The sequence below is a fragment of the Alosa sapidissima genome, chromosome 22 (assembly GCF_018492685.1).
Source record: "Alosa sapidissima isolate fAloSap1 chromosome 22, fAloSap1.pri, whole genome shotgun sequence".
Lineage (NCBI taxonomy): Eukaryota > Metazoa > Chordata > Actinopteri > Clupeiformes > Clupeidae > Alosa > Alosa sapidissima.
Window position 1 is genome coordinate 23,024,540 of NC_055978.1, and position 18,807 is coordinate 23,043,346.

The window sequence follows — 18,807 nt, forward strand, 5'->3', positions numbered from 1 at the left end:
GATATCATCATACACATTACACTGGAGAGCATGGGAGAGGCCTGTGCTATGTCACCATGACCTAACTAAGAAGATACAGTATGTCATGAATTGAATGTACAGTTCCTCCTTCATGTGATAGGAAGTACATGAAAGAGACTTCTACCATCTTTCACTTTACTAGTGTAAGGGTACTGTTCTTGCAGTCGCCTGGTATTCCACTATGTAACGTTGTTGTCGCGGGGAGGAGCATGCCCTTTTCACCAGCATTAGACAAATTGATTACCCCGTTGGCCGCTAAATGGGTACCCCAGTACGTTGGCCGCTAAATGGGTACGTTAAAAATAGATGAAAATGGGGAATTTCTTCTGAAAAAATGACTATATGAGTGTGTCTTATAAGACTGTAAGATCTCATATTCTCATCTGCATCATCAAACCTGGCATGTTCCTTATGTAGGCCAAGTCCCTCTATCCTTTGGCTCCTTTCATTCAGAGAGAGGCAACAAAGCTGATCAAAGCATTCCTCCGTGGGATTTCTTTACAGTCCAGCAACCCAGGAAAATAGGAACTACTAGATCTACATTTAGCCAGAGCGAGGATGGATTACATGTAGTGTACAGTGCACATTTAACTGGTAACAGAGCTGAGTTGTATGTCATGTAGACACTCCAACAAGCAGCTGACTCTCTCCATCAAACGTAAAACGACCATGTGACGGGGCAACGTGTGGCTCAGAGGAGTTTCCTTCGGTGTCACAAGCTGCACACCTTCTGCTGACTGGGGTGGTTGACTCCCAGGCCCATGGTCTCGGCTCACTTGCAGACCAGGGAGATATGAAGGACCTGCAAGAAGTGTCCTGAACACCCGTCTCCGCCGCTGACCTGGTACTGAACAGGGTGGCCCTCTGGATCGGGATGAGGTACCTTTCAGTAGGCTCTCTCCTTTGCAATTGGGCAGTTTCAGCACTCCTAGCTGAGGTGCTCCAGTTGCCGTGGTGCTGCTGGATCCTAGGTTCTGTAGTTCTGAACCTAGGAGCGGAGCTGAGTACAGTCAGGGTGGTGGAGTCAGTGGTGACCTACTGCTTCCTTTCCGTCCCAGATGAGGAGCACTGGCTCCATCGGTTCCTCCTTCCAGCCATCTCAGTGGCAACTTATCATTAAACATCAGTTGATTAAGGCTGTCCAATTGGTTCAGTCTCACATGCATGAAGGAAGAAAGTCCCAATCTAGAGTATTTCTAGAGCACAACTAATTAGATCAATGAACAGTCATTTTAAAAAGTAGTACGTATTAGGCCTATTTTATGTAAGATGTAACTGTTCAGTACAGATTGTTCCTGGATGGGGGTGTTGTTTAAAATGTATGCAAAAGACAACAAATAAAATATAAACAAACTAGTATAGGCTAATAAGGGCCACATGTAACCTACAGTGTTAGGCATAACCACTGTAAGCATGCATACATTGTTTAGACCTGAAGTATCAACAGTCCCAGAGGTGTTAAAATGCTCCAGGAGTTTGTTATGAAGACCAAATACTGAGATTTGCATACTAATATGCATAAACACTGACTAAAATTACATACAACAAGCCTGGGTCACCTAGGATTAATCTACTGATTAACAATTAAGGGTCAATAATAAGGCTACTGACTAGACCCAATTAACCCTAAACTTATATACTATAACGTTTCCATGTCAGATGACATGGTGATCATTTGATATTTCTACTGTAAGTCAGCTGACCTATATAAAAAGGGTCATGTCAAGGCTGTCAACACAATGGTAACAGCATGGAGACAGAAGCTGTTTGTTGATCCGCGTCTTTATGCAGTATTGGTGTTGAGAAAGAATCTCTTATAGGCTCGCCTTACTGGACCATGAATTCAGCTGCACCCCCAAGCCTAACCTATGATCTGACAAGGCCTAACTATGTACGGTAGTCTGTGGGTGATCTCAAAAGAACAAGTTTGTCAGTTGTTGCCCACCTCTATTGTATCTCTTGATGCTCACTCTCTTCGGGCCCTCCATCAATTCGAGTTGTAAATGGAGTTATATGATTAGTTAATAAAGTATATAATCTTAGGCCAACTTTACACCATTTGCTATGGTCAGCTTCATAATAGAAGGCTAGGCTGGATCAAACAATGGCTAGCAGGCTACAGATGTTGTCATCTCATTGTGCCTGAAATGAAAAGAGTGCAACGGTTGAGTTTGATGTTTGCACAGAGATCCCTCATAGACTCGGGCAGGACACAGGTGCAGCCTACTCGCTGGTTTAACTGGAGTCAGCACACACCCGGATTTGATCAAACTATGTCAGACCCGCTTCCCAAGTTATTAAAGCTGCCATATTGCATGTCTCAGCTCTATCTCTATGGCAACAAGGAACGTGGAGATTTTTTTTCCCTTTTCCATGTGATCCTCGTGTCGGTAAAGAAAAAAAACATCAATTTCTGTGAAGCATCGGTTGGTTGCACTGACAAGATAATGCAATATTTCTGACCAAGTTGATACTGTCTTTACAATAATTATATGTTAAAATACAAAAACAAAACTTATGGGCATTAATTAGGAAGTACTGTGCTTCTCAAAACATCGTTTTATAAAAATGTCACAAATGCATCTAAGCGAACTAAACTGTCTCTGTAGCGACGCGAGTGAGAACTGTTGCAATGGATGCTTCAAGTGCGCTCAGTGCTTCTAGTCTCAGCCCTTAAATGGGTCAATTTACTTCGTATCCGGTGAGACTGTTAGTTAATATTTCACACACTTCCCAATTACAGACTTGGGCTCCAACACGTTGTTGCAGTCATTTGCTGTAAATAACATTATCTTTACAGGCTAACGGTGCTTTATGCTTAGTGATCTTTAGCCACTTTACCCAGCTGTACTGTTGACTTAAATTCATTAAAACGATATGGACGAAAATCGTGGTAGTCTAATGTTTAAAGATGGGTGATTCTTATATGCTCTAAAGGCACACAGTGCGATTATGCTTCAACTGTAGAAAATGTCCCTCGATCATCTGGTCTGAAATGCAAATACAGCGAAACAAATCAATCCTATGTCATCTCTCTCTTGGCGCTCCCAGGGGTCATCACGTGTTTGAGCCAATTCTTCAAGCGCCTTGAACACCGTTCCCAACAACTATTTCACTACAGTGAGCCTGCCAGGGACGCTGTTGTGAAAGGAAGCAGATTTACGTCAAATGACCCCGGTGTACAAAATCTCTGAGAACTGACCTAAAACTGAGAGGTTTGTATTTGACACCGAACTCCTGAGACTTGCACTGAGAACGAGTGCCTTTTCGTCCTCATCCTTATGAAGTTTCAATAAAGCCCATCACATCGACAGCGTGTGCGTCAGCGCTGTGGACTCACCTCGTTCCAAAGAAAATACTTGTCTTTCATTTGGTCGTAACGCCCTTGAAGGAGCAGGAAAGTTAACCTGGCACGCGGATTACCCAGAATTTGGTGAGTATCAGTGCTACTATGTTGATTAGATGATTTAAGTGAACTGTTGGTTTCCATCTGGAAGATAGCCTATGTTCGCCCTTCGCGCAATTGCGCGCTGTCACGTCGTACAACTGGGAAATATCAGACTTAGATTTTGAATAATGGTACAATCAATAGACTAAATATTGTCTAGTTAAATGTAGGATGGACATTGAGTAGGGGGTCTCATAGCAGACTTGTGCTCATTCAGGCTATATTTTTTTTAAAGTTTTTTTTATTTTTATTATTTGTCATTGTTTCCCAAACCCCATCTATGTGTTATTTAGTTTAAAATAGTTGTATTGTGTTAAAAGGTTATAGTTATATAACTGCTGTGGCAAGGCATTTTAAATAATGCAGTTGTCTGACTTTCAAGGCTTATCTCCATGGAAAGGGCTTTCATTCATGCCGGTTCGTTGATTTGTCAGTCATGGATTTGCCGTGAGCCGAGGCGCAGTGCAGGGCTTTATAAGCAGCCACTAATTAGATAAAGTGCGCGTGGTCAGGGACACACTCGTTGTCATGACTTCTGGGTCCTACGCAGCCTCATTAAAGCGCCAACGAGTTGTTTACGTCCTGGTCAGTACTGCATTAAACTCACGTATCAATGACGCAGTAGGCTAATTACATCCCCAATCATTCTGAAAAAGTTGGGACGTTGTGTAAAATGCAAATAAAAGCAGAATGGTAATATGCAATTCTCGTAAACGCATATTTAGCAGCAAAAAGGACATAGGCAACATATCACATGTTGAAAATGAAAATGTTGACTATTTCATGGCAAATATATGTTTAGGCTACTTTTAATTTGATGGCAGCAACATGTTTTAAAAAAGGTCGGGATAGGGAATGTTTACCACTGTGCTGCTTCACCTCTTCAACACAATTCTGTAAATGTTTAGGAACTGGGGAGACCAGTTGCTAGAGTTTTGAAAATTAAATGTCCCATTCCTGTCCGATATAGGATTGCAGTTGCTCAACATATGGGGTATTCTTAATCATGTTTTTCATTTTATGATGCACCTAATTTGACAGATCTGGAATCCACACAGGCCATTTTAGCACCTGGAATTTTCCTCTACAAATAAATACTGTTTAAATATGTGCAGAATTCATTTTGGCATTGTTTTCCTTAAAACATGCCAGGCCTGACAGGATGGCAGTATATGTTGCTCAAAACCTGTATACATCATTCAGAATTGATTGTGCCTTGTCAGATGTGCAAGATGCCCATGCTGTAGGCACTCATGCACCTCCACACCGTCATAGATGTTGGGTTTGGAACTGGGCACTAAAACAAGTTGGATAGGTTGGATACTTGGATAGGCCCTCTCCTCTTTAACCCAGATACGTTCATGAAAAGAATGGCAAAATTTGATTGATCTAACCACAGGACCTTTTTCCACGTTTCCAACGCAGTCCATTTTAAACAAGCTCAGGCCCAGATAAGACGGTGGTATATATGTATCATGTCATGTCTAAATACAATTTTGGCTGTTGCATGTTAAAGTTTACACAAGCATTTCTGAATTGAGGATCAAACTGTGCTCATAGACAATGGTTATCAGAGGTTTTCCTGAGCCCATATAATGATTTTCTTTACAGAAACCACGGCCATCCAATATTGTTTTTCAGCTCTATCCCTTGTTTGCAAAGATTTCTCTGAATTCTCTGAATATGTTAATGATATTATGTATTGTAAATTATTAACTCCCCAAATATGTCACAATGTCTTGTAAGAAGCATTAAAATTGCATTGTTGCATTGTTTCATCATTTGTCCACACAGGTTTACACATTGTGATGAATACCCCTACATCGTTACTTCTAAGAGACCCTGCCTTTCTGGGATGCTTTTTTCATACCCAATCATGTTGCCATACCCTAATTAGTTGTGAAACATCCCTCCTTGTCTTTTCTTTATCATTACACAAATTTTCCAGCTTGTTACCTCCATTTTTTGAAACGTGTTGCTGGTATCAAATTCAAAATTAACATCCATGAAATGGTCAAATTTGTCATTTTCAACATTTGATATGTTGACTGTGTCCTTTTTCAACTAAATATGAGTTTATGAGATTGGCAGATTATTACATTGTTTTTATTCGCAATTCACACAACGTCCCAACATTTTCTGATGTGGGGTTGAATACGGGAGGTCGGCAGGTTATGATTAGCAAACACTGATCAGGTGAAAAAATGCAGATTTGCATATGGCCGCTAATTTGCTAAAGCGTCTCTGAGGTGAAGCACCTTAGGCATCCCCAATGCTTAAATATATAGACAGTGCATTATCTTGTGATGTCCATTGCGTACTAAATGATAAGTGCAGATATATTATCTATATTGTTACAGAATTGTAAGTGCAGATATTTTATCATAGAATAGTTATTATACTGAAATAGGAATTTCATGCGCAATCTCTGAACTTAAGTGGAATTTCTTTAAGAAGTGACGTTAAATCCCTATGATAGCCTATGACCTAATGCCCAGATTATATCCATCAAGAACAGCACAAAACATGCCACATGATGTGATTAAGAGTTAGATTATTATGTGTAATCTGAAGTTTGTGGAATCTATACCATTTAGAAGGACATCTGGAGCTAACCCTGCATTTTGTAAGAAGTTGCAGAGAAAAAAGCAGGCAGTGTTTGCTTCTCAACACATTTTTCTTTTTTCTTTTTCATCTTAACAAAACCTCCTTTGTGTTCCAAATAATTGACAGTCATTAGTTTATACCTCCCCATATGTGAGAAATATATATATTATATAATCATGACTGCAGTGCTGTTGTTGTGCTAGTACTAGCACCACATGTCTTTGCTGGCACTCTATACCTTTGGGCATTTCACATGACTTGAGAAGGCAGCAGCTTGAAGATGCCCTGTACTGTATGTAGAGCAGGAAATTTCATTCAACACTCACTTTTCCTAACTAACTCACCAAGGGATATAAATAAATTTGTCATGAGAACTGATAAATAGACCATTGCTTTTACTTTATGCCGTATCTTTTTTGCTATCCATAATAGTATCCCTAATAGTTTTCAGGATTCATTAGTATCTGTGCTGTTTTGGATTCATAGCCTTTGTAAATGGTTGTATTCAGTAATATTTTGATAACTGTTTAGAGCTATTGTCTTCCATTTTCATAGTATGACCTTTTGTATATATATTTTTTGCCATTGCTTGGGAGTTATTAGCTCTTATAACCCGCAGCTAGTTTTCCCACTGTGCTTTGGCAAACACTTTATTTATTTATCTTTCGGAGATGTGAGGCAAGGAGGTCACGCTCTCCCATTTTCTTCACACAGGGGTGCATGCATCAATGCCAAGAAATTTCATTAGGGAAACTCTGCCCAAGGAAAACGCGACTTCTCTGTGGAGGATGGATCGCCCAGTCCAGGATACACGGTCAGCAGTGAACAGGCCCATGCCTTCCAGAGATCACTCCTCTTGCTCCAGCCTAAAGGTGAAGGTTACGTTTCTGCCAGCCTCGTTGGAAAATCCGTTAAGCAGACATTCCATAATAGTGCACATAGAAACATTGTTCTCTACTTCCTGCTCATACAGAAGAATTTTGCTCATACCTCTCTTTTCAAAAGTGTGCAGTTAGGGTTGTGGTACAATCATTTCCGATGTATTGAACTAAAGGCATTTTCTGAATGTGTTTGCCCTGGGCTTTTGTACGGGACTATCCTGTGTGTGACATGCCTTGTGAGTTTACCGTCAGGAAGGCTTTCGGTCAGACAAAAAAAAGTGCACTCTTCTTTTATTTCACTGAAGGTTGTGCTGCATCATTCACAGCACAAAGCTCCTTCTCTTCAGGTCAGTTTGAGTGCAAGATGTGTGCCACATCCCACAGTGGCTCCTCTGGGCTCGATGATGTTTTGTTTTTGATAGACCCCATTGGCGACTGTCCACTCAAACATGAAGGTTTGGGGCAGACAAGCCTCTGTTGAAAATATAGTAACAAAGTTGTCTCATTCCTGATGTGTGGTGGACCAAAGGCATGTTTAATAACCTAGTATGTTGGCCAGTGACTGATGGAAAGTTCATACATTGTTTTTTCACTGGATTATGTCAGTGTGAGACAATGGCATGAAAGCCTCACAATGAGATTATTTCATGGACCACCAGCACCTAATCGTGGAATTGGATCATGTTGAATGTTGGACATATCTGCTATTAGTTGGGCTGTGGCCTTAATCCAGCAAGTATAATGATAGTTAGACAGTGTAGTTTTGCTGTAGTTTACTGTATTTTGGTCTCAATAATGCAATAATCCTTGCCCAGAAAGCTTTTGTTCTAATTAATATTTTGTATGTAAATACTAGATCTGAAAAAAGAAAATTGAATGCCACACACTGGCATTTGTGTATGAATACCATGCCAAGAATAACTTGAAGAAAGACAGCATTGTAACAGCGCCTTTTACAAGCTGTATGTCCGGAGAAAGCTGATTAGCCACTCGTACAGTGCTGGTTCTATGTCGACTCTGCTACTGAAACGTGCTACTGGGATTTTGATTTAATCACCACAGGCCAGTGAAGGCCGCCACCAAGGTTGTGCGGGGAAAAAAGCTCTAAGACCCCCATGTCAGCACTGATCTCACAAAGTGTGGGTGTTCTCAATCTCAATGGGGTCCTTGGTGTGAGTGTGAATGTGTGTGTGTGTGTGTGTGTGTGTGTGTGTGTGTGTGGGCTCCGCGACTGATCCATTTCACAGTGTTTTTTGGCTATCACATGGCGCACGAGCCGCATGGCAGCGCGGGAGCTTATTGACACGCCAGCGTCCCGCTGCTTTGCCTGGGCATCCATGCGTCTTAAGAAGGAGGTGACATGTGAGGACCACGGGGCAAGGGAAGGACAGCACAGGCTTTGTTGCACGGGCAACGTTTGTGCAGCGTGAGGCATGCAGGAGGACATGGTTAGGCACACACACGCACACACACACACACACACACACACACACACACACATACACGCACACATACTCTTAAATGGTGGCTCATGTACATTGCGTCTGTGGAACTCTGTGTTGGCTGTTCCTGCTGGTTGTTTTTTGTGCTTCCACATGAAATGTGATCCAGAGGCTGATGCCGAAGGGTTCACAGGCACGGCCACCTCACTGGCATCCCTCCCCTCGAGATTTACGGTCAGGCCTGGTTATGGAGACCTACTGTTACGAGCAGTGTCAGCTGACGGCCTTCCAGTGCACAAGCCTCTCTCGCATGTTACAGTGAAACATACAGCAGCTTAATTCACTTTGGCATTTGCTTCCTTTTGATCTAGATGAACCCACTTGTGTTTTGTTCAGCCATGACTTGGCAACAGTCAGCAGAATGTAGAGGAGAGTCTGACAGAATTCAGAACTCACACCCTGTTCTGTTCATCTCTCTCTCTCTCTCTCTCTCTCTCTCTCCCTCTCTCTCTTCTCACACTCACCTCTTCTCTCTGCATGTTTCTCTCAGACTCCTTTTCTGTTGCTCTTTCTCTTCTCTTTCAACCTCACTGCACCCTGCCTCTCTCTCCTTCCTTCTCTGTCTCCTTCCTGTCTGTACCTCTTTCTCTCTCTCTCTCCCTCCCTGTCTCTCTAATGAAGTGGTTGAGTCAATGATGTCAGCTGCCTCTAATTTCTGGATTTAGACTTTCCCATTCAAAGAAAACCAGACAGGATAGAGGCACTTCCCACAGGGATGTGATGGTGTTAAACATCCCAGGAAGTCTCAGGCGCACTGATCCACCCTGCTGCTGACCGCGGGCGGGCAACACAGACTGACGATATAAAACAAATGTTCATTTTTTGACCTACATTTCTTTTTTGTTTTGCTGGAAGAACACAAACAAAGGTTGTTTTCTTCATTGAGGAACTTTTTTTCTTGCCACTTTTTTCAAAAAGTAATGGCCGGCCTGTATGGAAGGCATGTGTGTTATAGGCGTGACTCTTTTGTGTTTGCCTGGGGTGGTCTGATTTGGAGGAACAGGACAAGCACAGCCATATCAAGACTTCTGAAGCTTCACTGTCAAAAATGATTAGTTGACTTAATGTAACCAAGTCAAGTCATCTTGTTGCTTTGACTGATTATGTCAAGTGTATGTGTATGTAATGAACTTGACACTGACTTAACTCAATCAAAGCAAGAAGATGACTTGACTAGGTTAAGAATAATTTTCTAGAGTGTGAGATCAGCTATTTTATGCTGTGTAAGGCCAGTGAGGTCTTTGGCTAATGGATATTTTTCTTGCCATTTGTCTTTTTCGCTTTTGGATGTTTTTAAACTTTAACCATAACAGATTAGGGATGCACGATATATCGGCGGCCGATATATTATTAGCCGATAAGTGAAAAAATGAAAATATTATTATCGGTCCGATAACAGAATTCTGGCCGATAATTTGCGCCGATATTTTTTAAAGTCCTAATTTAGGCCTATGTAAGGTCCGTCTGGCTACACTGAGCTAGCCTACTTGAGCTTGGTTGGCTATACTTTTTCCTCAATATAATGTCAGCGGTTGAATGTATTTCACCACTCTAACAAAATCTGTGGATATGCGTTCATTTGGGAATCTGTGCATCTCAAAATCCTCTCGTGAATGATCCGCCATTTAACCTTAACAGAGCGGAGCTCAGCCCTATCTAGAGCCGTCTTGTGCTGGTGTGTTTGCACTTTGCCGCGCTGGTCGGGGAAACAAATAAACAAACTCGTTAGTGGGACGAGTACATAAGTAGGCCTAGTTCTAAGTTGTGTTTTAGTATTATATTTCCATTACTTTAGCTTGGGTTTTGTATTATTACCTAGAAATATGCTAACCATTTGTGCTTCAGTTCCAGACAGGTCATCATAATAAGTTATTAAAACCTTCGGGGCTAACGCCTTTCATTTCTGCTGCAGCAGGTTGTGCGCAACAGAGTAGACGGACATAAGATACAGTCTGAGGAGTTGCAGCTTTATTCAGTTACCCGCAGTTGAAACTAAACCTAAGTTTCCCTCACAAACTCTGATTTGGTCGCTATACTGTAGCTTATTCCAAGCTGAACCGTTTATGAGTGTTTAGTCCTAAATGAAAACGATTCAAATTCTCTAGCCACTCACTCGCAATTCACTGATGTCAGGTTCTGACATACTGTAGGGCTAGGCTACTGTTATGTTGTTGACTGCCGTACTATTGAGGACTATTATGAGTTCTGTCCATCATTTGGTGGTAGGTAAAATTACTGCAATAAAATTATGCTTATTAAATGCTTTCCCCAAATCACTTTTCACAATTTTTTTTCAAGAGTAATATTATCGGTTATCGTATCGGTATCGGCCACAACAAACCAATAAATACCGGTTATCGTTATCGGCCCTAAAATTCCATATCAGTGCATCTCTATAACAGATGTATTCAGAATGTGATCTTCAGGGACCAAACATCACTAGCCCAATGGTGCCGTGCCAACAAGATATAAAAATGATAATATAAATAAATCTAATAAACAACAATATATCAGTGATGATAATAGGCATAGTTCGTAATCATCATCTGTATTCATTGGCTGTGATGTTAAAAAGAAACAAAAACAAAAAAAACAAACATAAACTTTGCTGTTTGAAACCTCACCCTCATATTATTACTATTTCTAGACATTTTTACACAGTAAATTTAGTATCAATGTCCTCTGTTGATGATGTTTGGCTACATCACTTTGGACTCCTGCCAATAGGAGAGGGCCATCCAAGGGAGGTCTGTTGTTGCCTTGGGGGACTTCAGAGTAGCCATGCATTTTTCAATGCTGGTGTAATTATTTGCTGAGTGCATTTTTTAATTTATCTTTGTACTGCTTTGCAATGTAATTGGCTGAATTGATGATGTGTTGTGGTACATACAGTACTGTAAGTGCATGAAAGGTTAACCCTTAATGAAGTCTCAGTTTATCAGCAAAATGTAAAGTATGTTCCTCTTCAGTGCACCCCCACTCATAATCACTGTTTTCCTTGTTTCTTGTGCCTTTTTTTCCCTTTTTTTTTAATTTTCTTGACAACTTTTCTTCATCACTCAACCCTCCTGCTTTCTTTTCTCACTCCTTTCTTTTCCGTTTCTTTACTCCTTCTCCTCCTCACGCACTCTCCAGTGTGATCATTAGAGCCTTTGACGCAGTATGTTTAAATGCACATGCATGCGCATATGTGTGAGAGTGCTCATACTGTGTGTGTGTGTGTGTGTGTGTGTGTGTGTGTGTGTCTGTATGTAAAATAAAAAACCCTGTGTGGGTGAAGATATGCCACTGAGAAGGTGTATACAGAATGAGGCTGCTGATTGTAAGACTCGCTGTGTGCGTTTGTGTGTGTGTGTGTGTGTGTGTGTGTGTGTGTGTGTGTGTGTGTGTGTGTGTGTGTGTGTGTGTGTGTGTGTGTGTGTGTGTGTGTGTGTGGAGGTTCTGGGGAGGTTAGGGGGGAGGAGAGATGTTACAGCGGTTGCTAGCGGCCTCACAAATGCTGCAGCCTCACTCCTGTCATTATGGAGCTCCCCAGCAGCTCCACTGCCTCTGCCACCAGGCTTGAGTCACTGCCTTCAGGTTGCTGAACTGCTCTTGCTGGAGCGAGTGTGACATAAGCTCTCTTAATCTCCTGTTATTTTTTTGTTCACTGGTACCCCCCTGCCATTCCTCCCACCCTAGTACTGCAGTATGACTCCAATGTTGCCCCCCCCCCCCCCCCCCCCCCCCCCCAAATCCCTCCCATGTTCATCCTCTCTGGCTTGCCTCTCTCAGCCATGTTCATCCTCTCGCTCAGTCTGCTTTTCTCCCTATTGATTTGAATCCATATTTATGAGGCAAGGTTGAGGCATCCAAAATTAGGCTAATGAGGTACAGTGAACTGCTGGTTATGAAATGATACATTTATATATCTCCCCCATGTTCTCTCTCCTCCTCCCCCTCTCTCTCTCTCTCTCACTTTCTTTTGCTCACTCTTTTTTCCCTTTTTCATTCTAGATGTTCCTTGTGGCCTTGTCCTTTGCGTATTTCGCCAAGGCATTGTCGGGAAGCTATATGAAAAGCACAATAACCCAGCTGGAGAGGCGCTTTGACATCCCCAGTTATTTAGTTGGTGTCATTGATGGGAGCTTTGAAATAGGTAAGCACCAGATCCGCCTGCGTCATGGGCGCCTCCTCAAAAAACTATTTTTACATTCTTTTGATTTTGGGGGCCGGGTGTGTGGGTGGGTTGGTGGGTGGTAAGATGATACATGCAGCTCTCTTCAGGAAACCAGACAGCTGCACCGTTCTCATGCGTGACATGACGTTGTTAGCTACGTGAAGGAAAGTTATAGAGCATTATGTGTCTGCAACAATCGAGAGAGCATAGATATGTATACGTAGATGACGTACGCCTCCTAATAGAACTTTACATGAAAATGTGGTTTCTATAGGTTTCTATATATGAGTGAGAGGGCCAGGCCAAAACCATTGTATTTCATATGCCACACGCCTGGTGCTTGCATGCTTTTGGCCAATTGTTTCGGCAAGGGCTTGTGCTGTAAGTGTGCCCTCAGTGTTGCTCGGTATGCATGAAGCTATTGTGCCTGTCCTTGGGGGATCAAGAGCCTCGGCGTGAGCGTGAAGTCCGTAAAGGCAGAGAGAGAGAGCTGGGGCTCAAGCCACACTGCAGCACCCATCTCACGTGGCAGCGGCAGCCAGGGTTTCCATAGGAGCGTTTCCATGGGAACGAGGCAGTGAGCGGAGAGAGAGAGAGGTGAGGAGTGGAGTGGAGTGGAGAGGAGCAGCGAGGCCGGTTCCTGCAGTGTTACAGGGAGGGATCATGTGTCGGGACACTGGGTTAGCCACCAAGCCACCTTCCTTTCTTCCTCCTCTCCCTCCTTCTCCAACCCATCCTCCATCTGTCTCGTGTCCAAAAACAGGGCACATCCTTAGCTGCAGGTGTCCCAGAGCTCAAGTCCCTCTTCTGTGTTTTCTCCAGTTTGAGGTGTTCTGCTGAAGCCCTTGGTGGTCCAGAGTCTGACAGCCATACATATTAAGGAGCTTTCTGTCTCTGTCTCTATTCAGTCAGGCAGAAGTGGTCCTCACATGCCCTGGCCCCAGCATGGCGAGACAATAGAGGAAAGAAGAGGTCAGGACATGGGACACAATGACCATTCTTAGTTAGCATTGTTGGAAGTGGACTGTTGTTCTTAAGCCCTCTCACCTTAGAATGCAGCTCTCAGGGAAACTGGAGTTGGAACATGGAAATAGGCCAGAATTGAGCTCTAGATTTCTCAGAAGCGTAAATCCATATATTAGCCTAATTGACCCCATGCCATTTCCCCTGGCAGGAAGTCTTTGTATTGCTCCCTTTGTCTGTATACTGTATTAAGGATTTCCTTGAAATAAGAGGCTAATTAATCCATTTGTATGTCGTTTTGCTTATGCCAGGCTGAGAGGTCTTCTTGGTCTAAAGCCATTGAGGAAATTCAGTCAGAGCAACGTGAGCAATTCAAGAGTGGCTAAAATATTCTATTTTTTACTCTCCTCCTCCCACACAAGGTAATTTGCTGGTGATTGCGTTTGTCAGTTACTTTGGGGCCAAGCTGCACAGACCGAAGATCATAGCAGTGGGGTGCCTGCTCATGTCTTTGGGGACTTTCCTCATTGCATTGCCACACTTCATTATCGGACGGTAAGCATGACTCGCTGGGGGGCTGGGGGGTGGATTATATGGTTGGTTTTTGTATCACACCGGTCTCAGGGAGTGGGGTTTCCCCAGTGTCTTCCAAGTGGACAAAATGACCCATGCAGGAGGCACTGCAGAGGGTCCAGGCTGCTCCTGACTTACACGCAACAGGCTGAGTGCTTTTTGGGTCACATGCCTCTCATCAAAGCTTTTTAAACGCTATTGCCAAAATGCCATATGTACTGTTTTGTATTTTGATTTGTTGTGCCCTACTTGTCAAGATAAATGCATTATTTGGCCCAGTTTTCCCATTTGGCCTGTACAAAGAAACCCATGAACCAGACTGACTGTCTACACTTTATTCTTTTGGCATAGATAAAGGACAATCTATGTATATGAACCTTCCATTAAGCCTAGCTGCCTTAATCTCTGTTTAAAATATAGATGTAGCTCTTTCCTAAGGATCTCAGCTGTGACAAGTCAGCTCGAGAGTGTTTTCCCTGCACTCTACACTTTGATGTCTGTTTCATATGTAAATATTTCAGAACAGGATGCTAAAGTGTTTGTGTTGCGCTGAAGTCTCACAGGTCTCTGTGTATAAATTATAGCAATGACACATTCCAGCATAGCTGACTCAATGCTAAACATTGCAGCATCAGCTGTGAACACAGTACACACAGTTCTGGTTTTGGCAGGTCTTTTGTGTGTTTGTGGGTTTGATTAATCATGATAAGCCTGCTCTATGCCTTCCCCTCTCATCTCCCTCTAAAACACTGTGTTGATGTTTTTATACAGCTATAAGTTTGACTCATCGATTAGATCTTCAGTGAACTCAACCAATGTCTTCTCTCCATGTCCAGCAAGCTCACCTGGTGGGCTCTCTGCAGGTGGCAACTCCTCTGAGGTGCCTACAGCAGGTGAACAGTCTCTTTGGTCACTTTGGGCTTTTCCGTTGTAGCGGACGTTACTGTTCAGCGCTGTAGAGAGTCAGTGCTCATGGCTTTGTGATCCTGAAGGAGGTCAATATGTAAGCCACCAAATTCCAGTATGCAGATGGGGGCTGATTGAATACAGTGTAATCAGATTGGGGCGAGGCATGAATGTCACTGAATCCAAATGTCAGACAAGCACACACACACACACACACACACACACACACACACACACACACACACACACACACACACACACACACTCACCCAGACACACACACAGACACACACACCGGCACATTGCATGTGCATGCACGTATGCATGCAGACACACACAAACACACACACACACACACACACACACACAGACAAAGAAATGTTCACAAATATCAAAATGAATTTACAGTCAGTGTCTGCCAGTGATTTGCAGACTCTATTTTATCCTTTTTCCCTTTATGTGAATTCTAGGCTGTGATCGAGAATCCAGTCTGTCCATGTGGATTTATGTTTTTCTGGGGAATGTATTACGCGGAATAGGGGAGACTCCCGTTCAGCCTCTTGGAATCTCATACATAGATGATCATGCTTTGGAAGAAAATGCAGCATTCTACATTGGTGAGGCTTGTTTTATGTATATATCCATATTATATGTGCAACATGCTACTTGGTGGGATTGTTCACTTAGCATGAACAACAAAGCAACAAGAGATTGACAACTGCTGCAGTGTCTGCGTTACTGAGTTCACCAAAGCTGTATACATGCATAGGGGACGAAAAAGGCCACTTTAAGGTCCACTACAGCTCTGTTTGACATGCTGTAGAGATCTCACAGAGAAAACTAAGGGCAACTGTGAACTATGTGCAAACATGCATCTACAGGTTTTCTTACTGAAGAAAAAGAAGCAAATCAGTCCTACTTCAAAATAAGTGTCCTTACTTACTCTCAGCTCTTGATTAATCATTTAGTAAAGAGAGTTTAACACTAGATTTGTCATAGGTGTTAGTCCCTTTCATGATTAATTGACCATGAAGTCCTTCAGAGGGATTATGTGGTATTGTGTATGTTATTTTAGATATAAGTCATTTGATTTATGATGTCACAAACACTCCTGTAATATTCCTTTTCTTTTTTGCTGTTTGGCAGCGAGCCCATTCACGTGTCAAAGCAATCGCTGTTTGTGTCCCTTGTGTCAGGTTGCGTCCAGACGATATCGGTCATTGGTCCCGTGTTTGGTTACTTGCTGGGAGCTTTGTGTGCCAAGATATATGTGGACATTGGATTTGTCAACATGGGTGAGTGAGATACCCGCCATGGTAATGTGAAAGACCGGTCTGCAGCATTGGCAACCATCTCAAAATACTCATGGCAAGCCCCCTGTCTAGACAGCACAGTCAGGGCATTCAACTCTGTTCTTAGATATTCAGACTACATAGTACACCCACAATTCCTGGAGATCAGGGTTGTGAGGTTTACAACCCGCCATACCTCAAGGTATTCCTAGAAGTTTTTTTGTGTGTGTTTCTTTTGTGTGTTTCTCCTGGGAAGAATTTTACTCCCAGTTTGCTCTAACTAAGTTTGGATCAAGCAAATCATCACGTGTGGAGGCGCTCTGATCCCCTGCCTTAACTGAACATGTCACTTCAGATATGGCATATTCCATTCACAGACTTGGCCAGAGAGAGAGAGAGCTCGGAACACTCTGATCCTAGTTAAATGTCATTTTCTGAAACCCCATCTTCTCACTTGATGTGATTATCTTCTTCAGAAGCAAGATTAATTTCCCCTCTAGATGCAGCAGTTGATTGTAATGCTCGGATCTAAGACTCTCAATTTCCGATTCCGCCATTTAATCTAATGCTACTTGTTTAACATGTTGCTAGTGAAGCGCCTGCATGTTATGCATGGTAGCAGTGAGAGTGCACTGACAGCCATGTCTGTCTCTTCTCCAGAGAGCATTACCATAGCACCGGGGGACGCGCGCTGGGTGGGGGCCTGGTGGCTGGGGTACCTCATCGCAGGGCTCATCACTCTGCTCTCGGCCATCCCGTTCTGGTTCCTGCCCAAGTCGCTGCCCATGCCCGTGGGCAAACCGTTGGAAAAGAGCCCCTCCGAGCACACCAACTCCATCAAGGAGCACAAGTACCAGGCAGACGAACCCGCCAGCTGTCTAGAGATGGCCAAAGGTAAATCGGTGGACCTTGGCTACCTGGTCAAGAGTCAGTCGAAGGTCTCCTTGCTTCTACTAAATAGGCCACCAATCAGGCATCATTATATTATGATGAAGGAAGATCGATGTAGGAATAACTGCAGAGAAAAAAAAACTGACTACGACTCACTGATGTGTCGATTGTGGATGATGTCGCTAGGTTTTGCACCTGTGTTCTATACAGTATGTATTTGTGTGGAAGAATAGTATCCAGGGTTCTCAGTGCTTCTGCCCCACATTCACCACGGATCCCATGCTGTAAGCAAGCCTGGTAATTCGCTAAATCAGGAGCATTCAGCTAATAAAAACTGATGTCACTGAGGTCACTGCAGTCAGCTAAGCAGGGGCAGATAGAGAACATGTTCTGCTGGGCAGACGCTAGAAAAGAGAACTGAGATTTGAATTTGAATTTGAACATGTTAAATGTATTATGTTATTGTCCATCTAAATATAACATTCTAAGCATGTAACATTGTTTTTGCACTTCTGTGCTGTGCTTGTTAAATGTGTCACAAAAATAGAATGAAAGAGCTTGTTTGTTTCATATAGTGTTCTAAAGTTTTGGAAAGAGAGTTTGGCAGTAGCCTAATTCTATAAGAACTAACAGTGTGTGTGTGTGTGTGTTTTTTTTGTTTTTTTCAGACTTTGTGCCAACATTAAAGTCTCTTCTTGGAAATCCTGTGTACTTTTTGTATCTCTGTGTGACCATTATCCAGTTCAACTCCCTCATTGGCATGGTCACATACAAGCCTAAATACATAGAACAGCATTATGGACAGTCCGCCTCTACTGCCAACTTTTTGATGGGTATGTATTACTCACGAATATAAACAGTCCTCTCTACTGAAGTTAAATCAATACATTAAGGTTAGGCACAAGCCTATAGTTTCATCCAGTATCTGCCAGCAGCTTATAGCAGCTGGCAGCTCTCTCTTTTTTCTGTATGTCTTTCTCATTTTTATTCAAGACTTTTATTTGATGAATTACTAAAGCATGGCATGAGGCCAGCCTTCATTGCATAGGAAAGAGAATATCAAATGTTGAAGCTCTATTGGAATTGCCACATAAAAGGTATGCTTGAATTGGCTACTAATGGACAGCCAATGGACCATCATCCACTTTTGCTGTTGAAAAAATAGTCCATCTGCGTGCTCAACCTCATTACAGTGTTGCAGGGATGGGTTTGGCTTTGGCTTGAATGGTGGTTGGGTGAGAGACATTTTTTCACATGTTCCTGCTGGCTCCCCAGGCATCATAAACATCCCCGCCGTCGCTTTGGGAATGTTCTCGGGAGGCGTGGTCATGAAGAAGTTCAAGCTGAGCATCATGGGAGCGGCCAAATTTGCGCTGGGAACGTCTTTGTTGGGCTACTTCCTGTCCCTCTTCTTCCTGGCCATGGGCTGCGAGAACTCCAAAGTAGCCGGCATAACCGTCTCATACCAAGGGTAGGACCTCAAGGCAGCATTTCAGCCAAAAATGTGATTGTATCTCGCCCCGATTGCATCATTTCACAGCATGTCTGTATAATATGAAATACC

General features: G+C 42.8%; 1 protein-coding gene across 3 annotated transcripts in view; it reads left to right on the plus strand.

Moving 5' to 3' along the window:
- The window catches only part of slco1c1 (solute carrier organic anion transporter family, member 1C1), a 31,909-nt gene that overhangs the window by 6,478 nt on the left and 6,624 nt on the right, over nt 1–18,807 (plus strand). The window contains exons 1-11 of one of the 3 annotated variants that reach the window (XM_042079252.1): nt 2,677–2,722; nt 3,073–3,454; nt 6,791–6,948; nt 12,456–12,597; nt 14,004–14,136; nt 14,926–15,047; nt 15,531–15,677; nt 16,257–16,355; nt 17,013–17,246; nt 17,912–18,076; nt 18,519–18,714. In XM_042079252.1, the coding sequence (XP_041935186.1) occupies nt 6,805–6,948; nt 12,456–12,597; nt 14,004–14,136; nt 14,926–15,047; nt 15,531–15,677; nt 16,257–16,355; nt 17,013–17,246; nt 17,912–18,076; nt 18,519–18,714 (1,382 nt within the window). In that variant the 5' untranslated portion in view covers nt 2,677–2,722; nt 3,073–3,454; nt 6,791–6,804. Of the gene's footprint in view, nt 1–2,676; nt 2,723–3,072; nt 3,455–6,790; nt 6,949–12,455; nt 12,598–14,003; nt 14,137–14,925; nt 15,048–15,530; nt 15,678–16,256; nt 16,356–17,012; nt 17,247–17,911; nt 18,077–18,518; nt 18,715–18,807 lie in introns of those variants that run through there. The other 2 variants (XM_042079254.1, XM_042079255.1) reach the window with 2 other exon arrangements.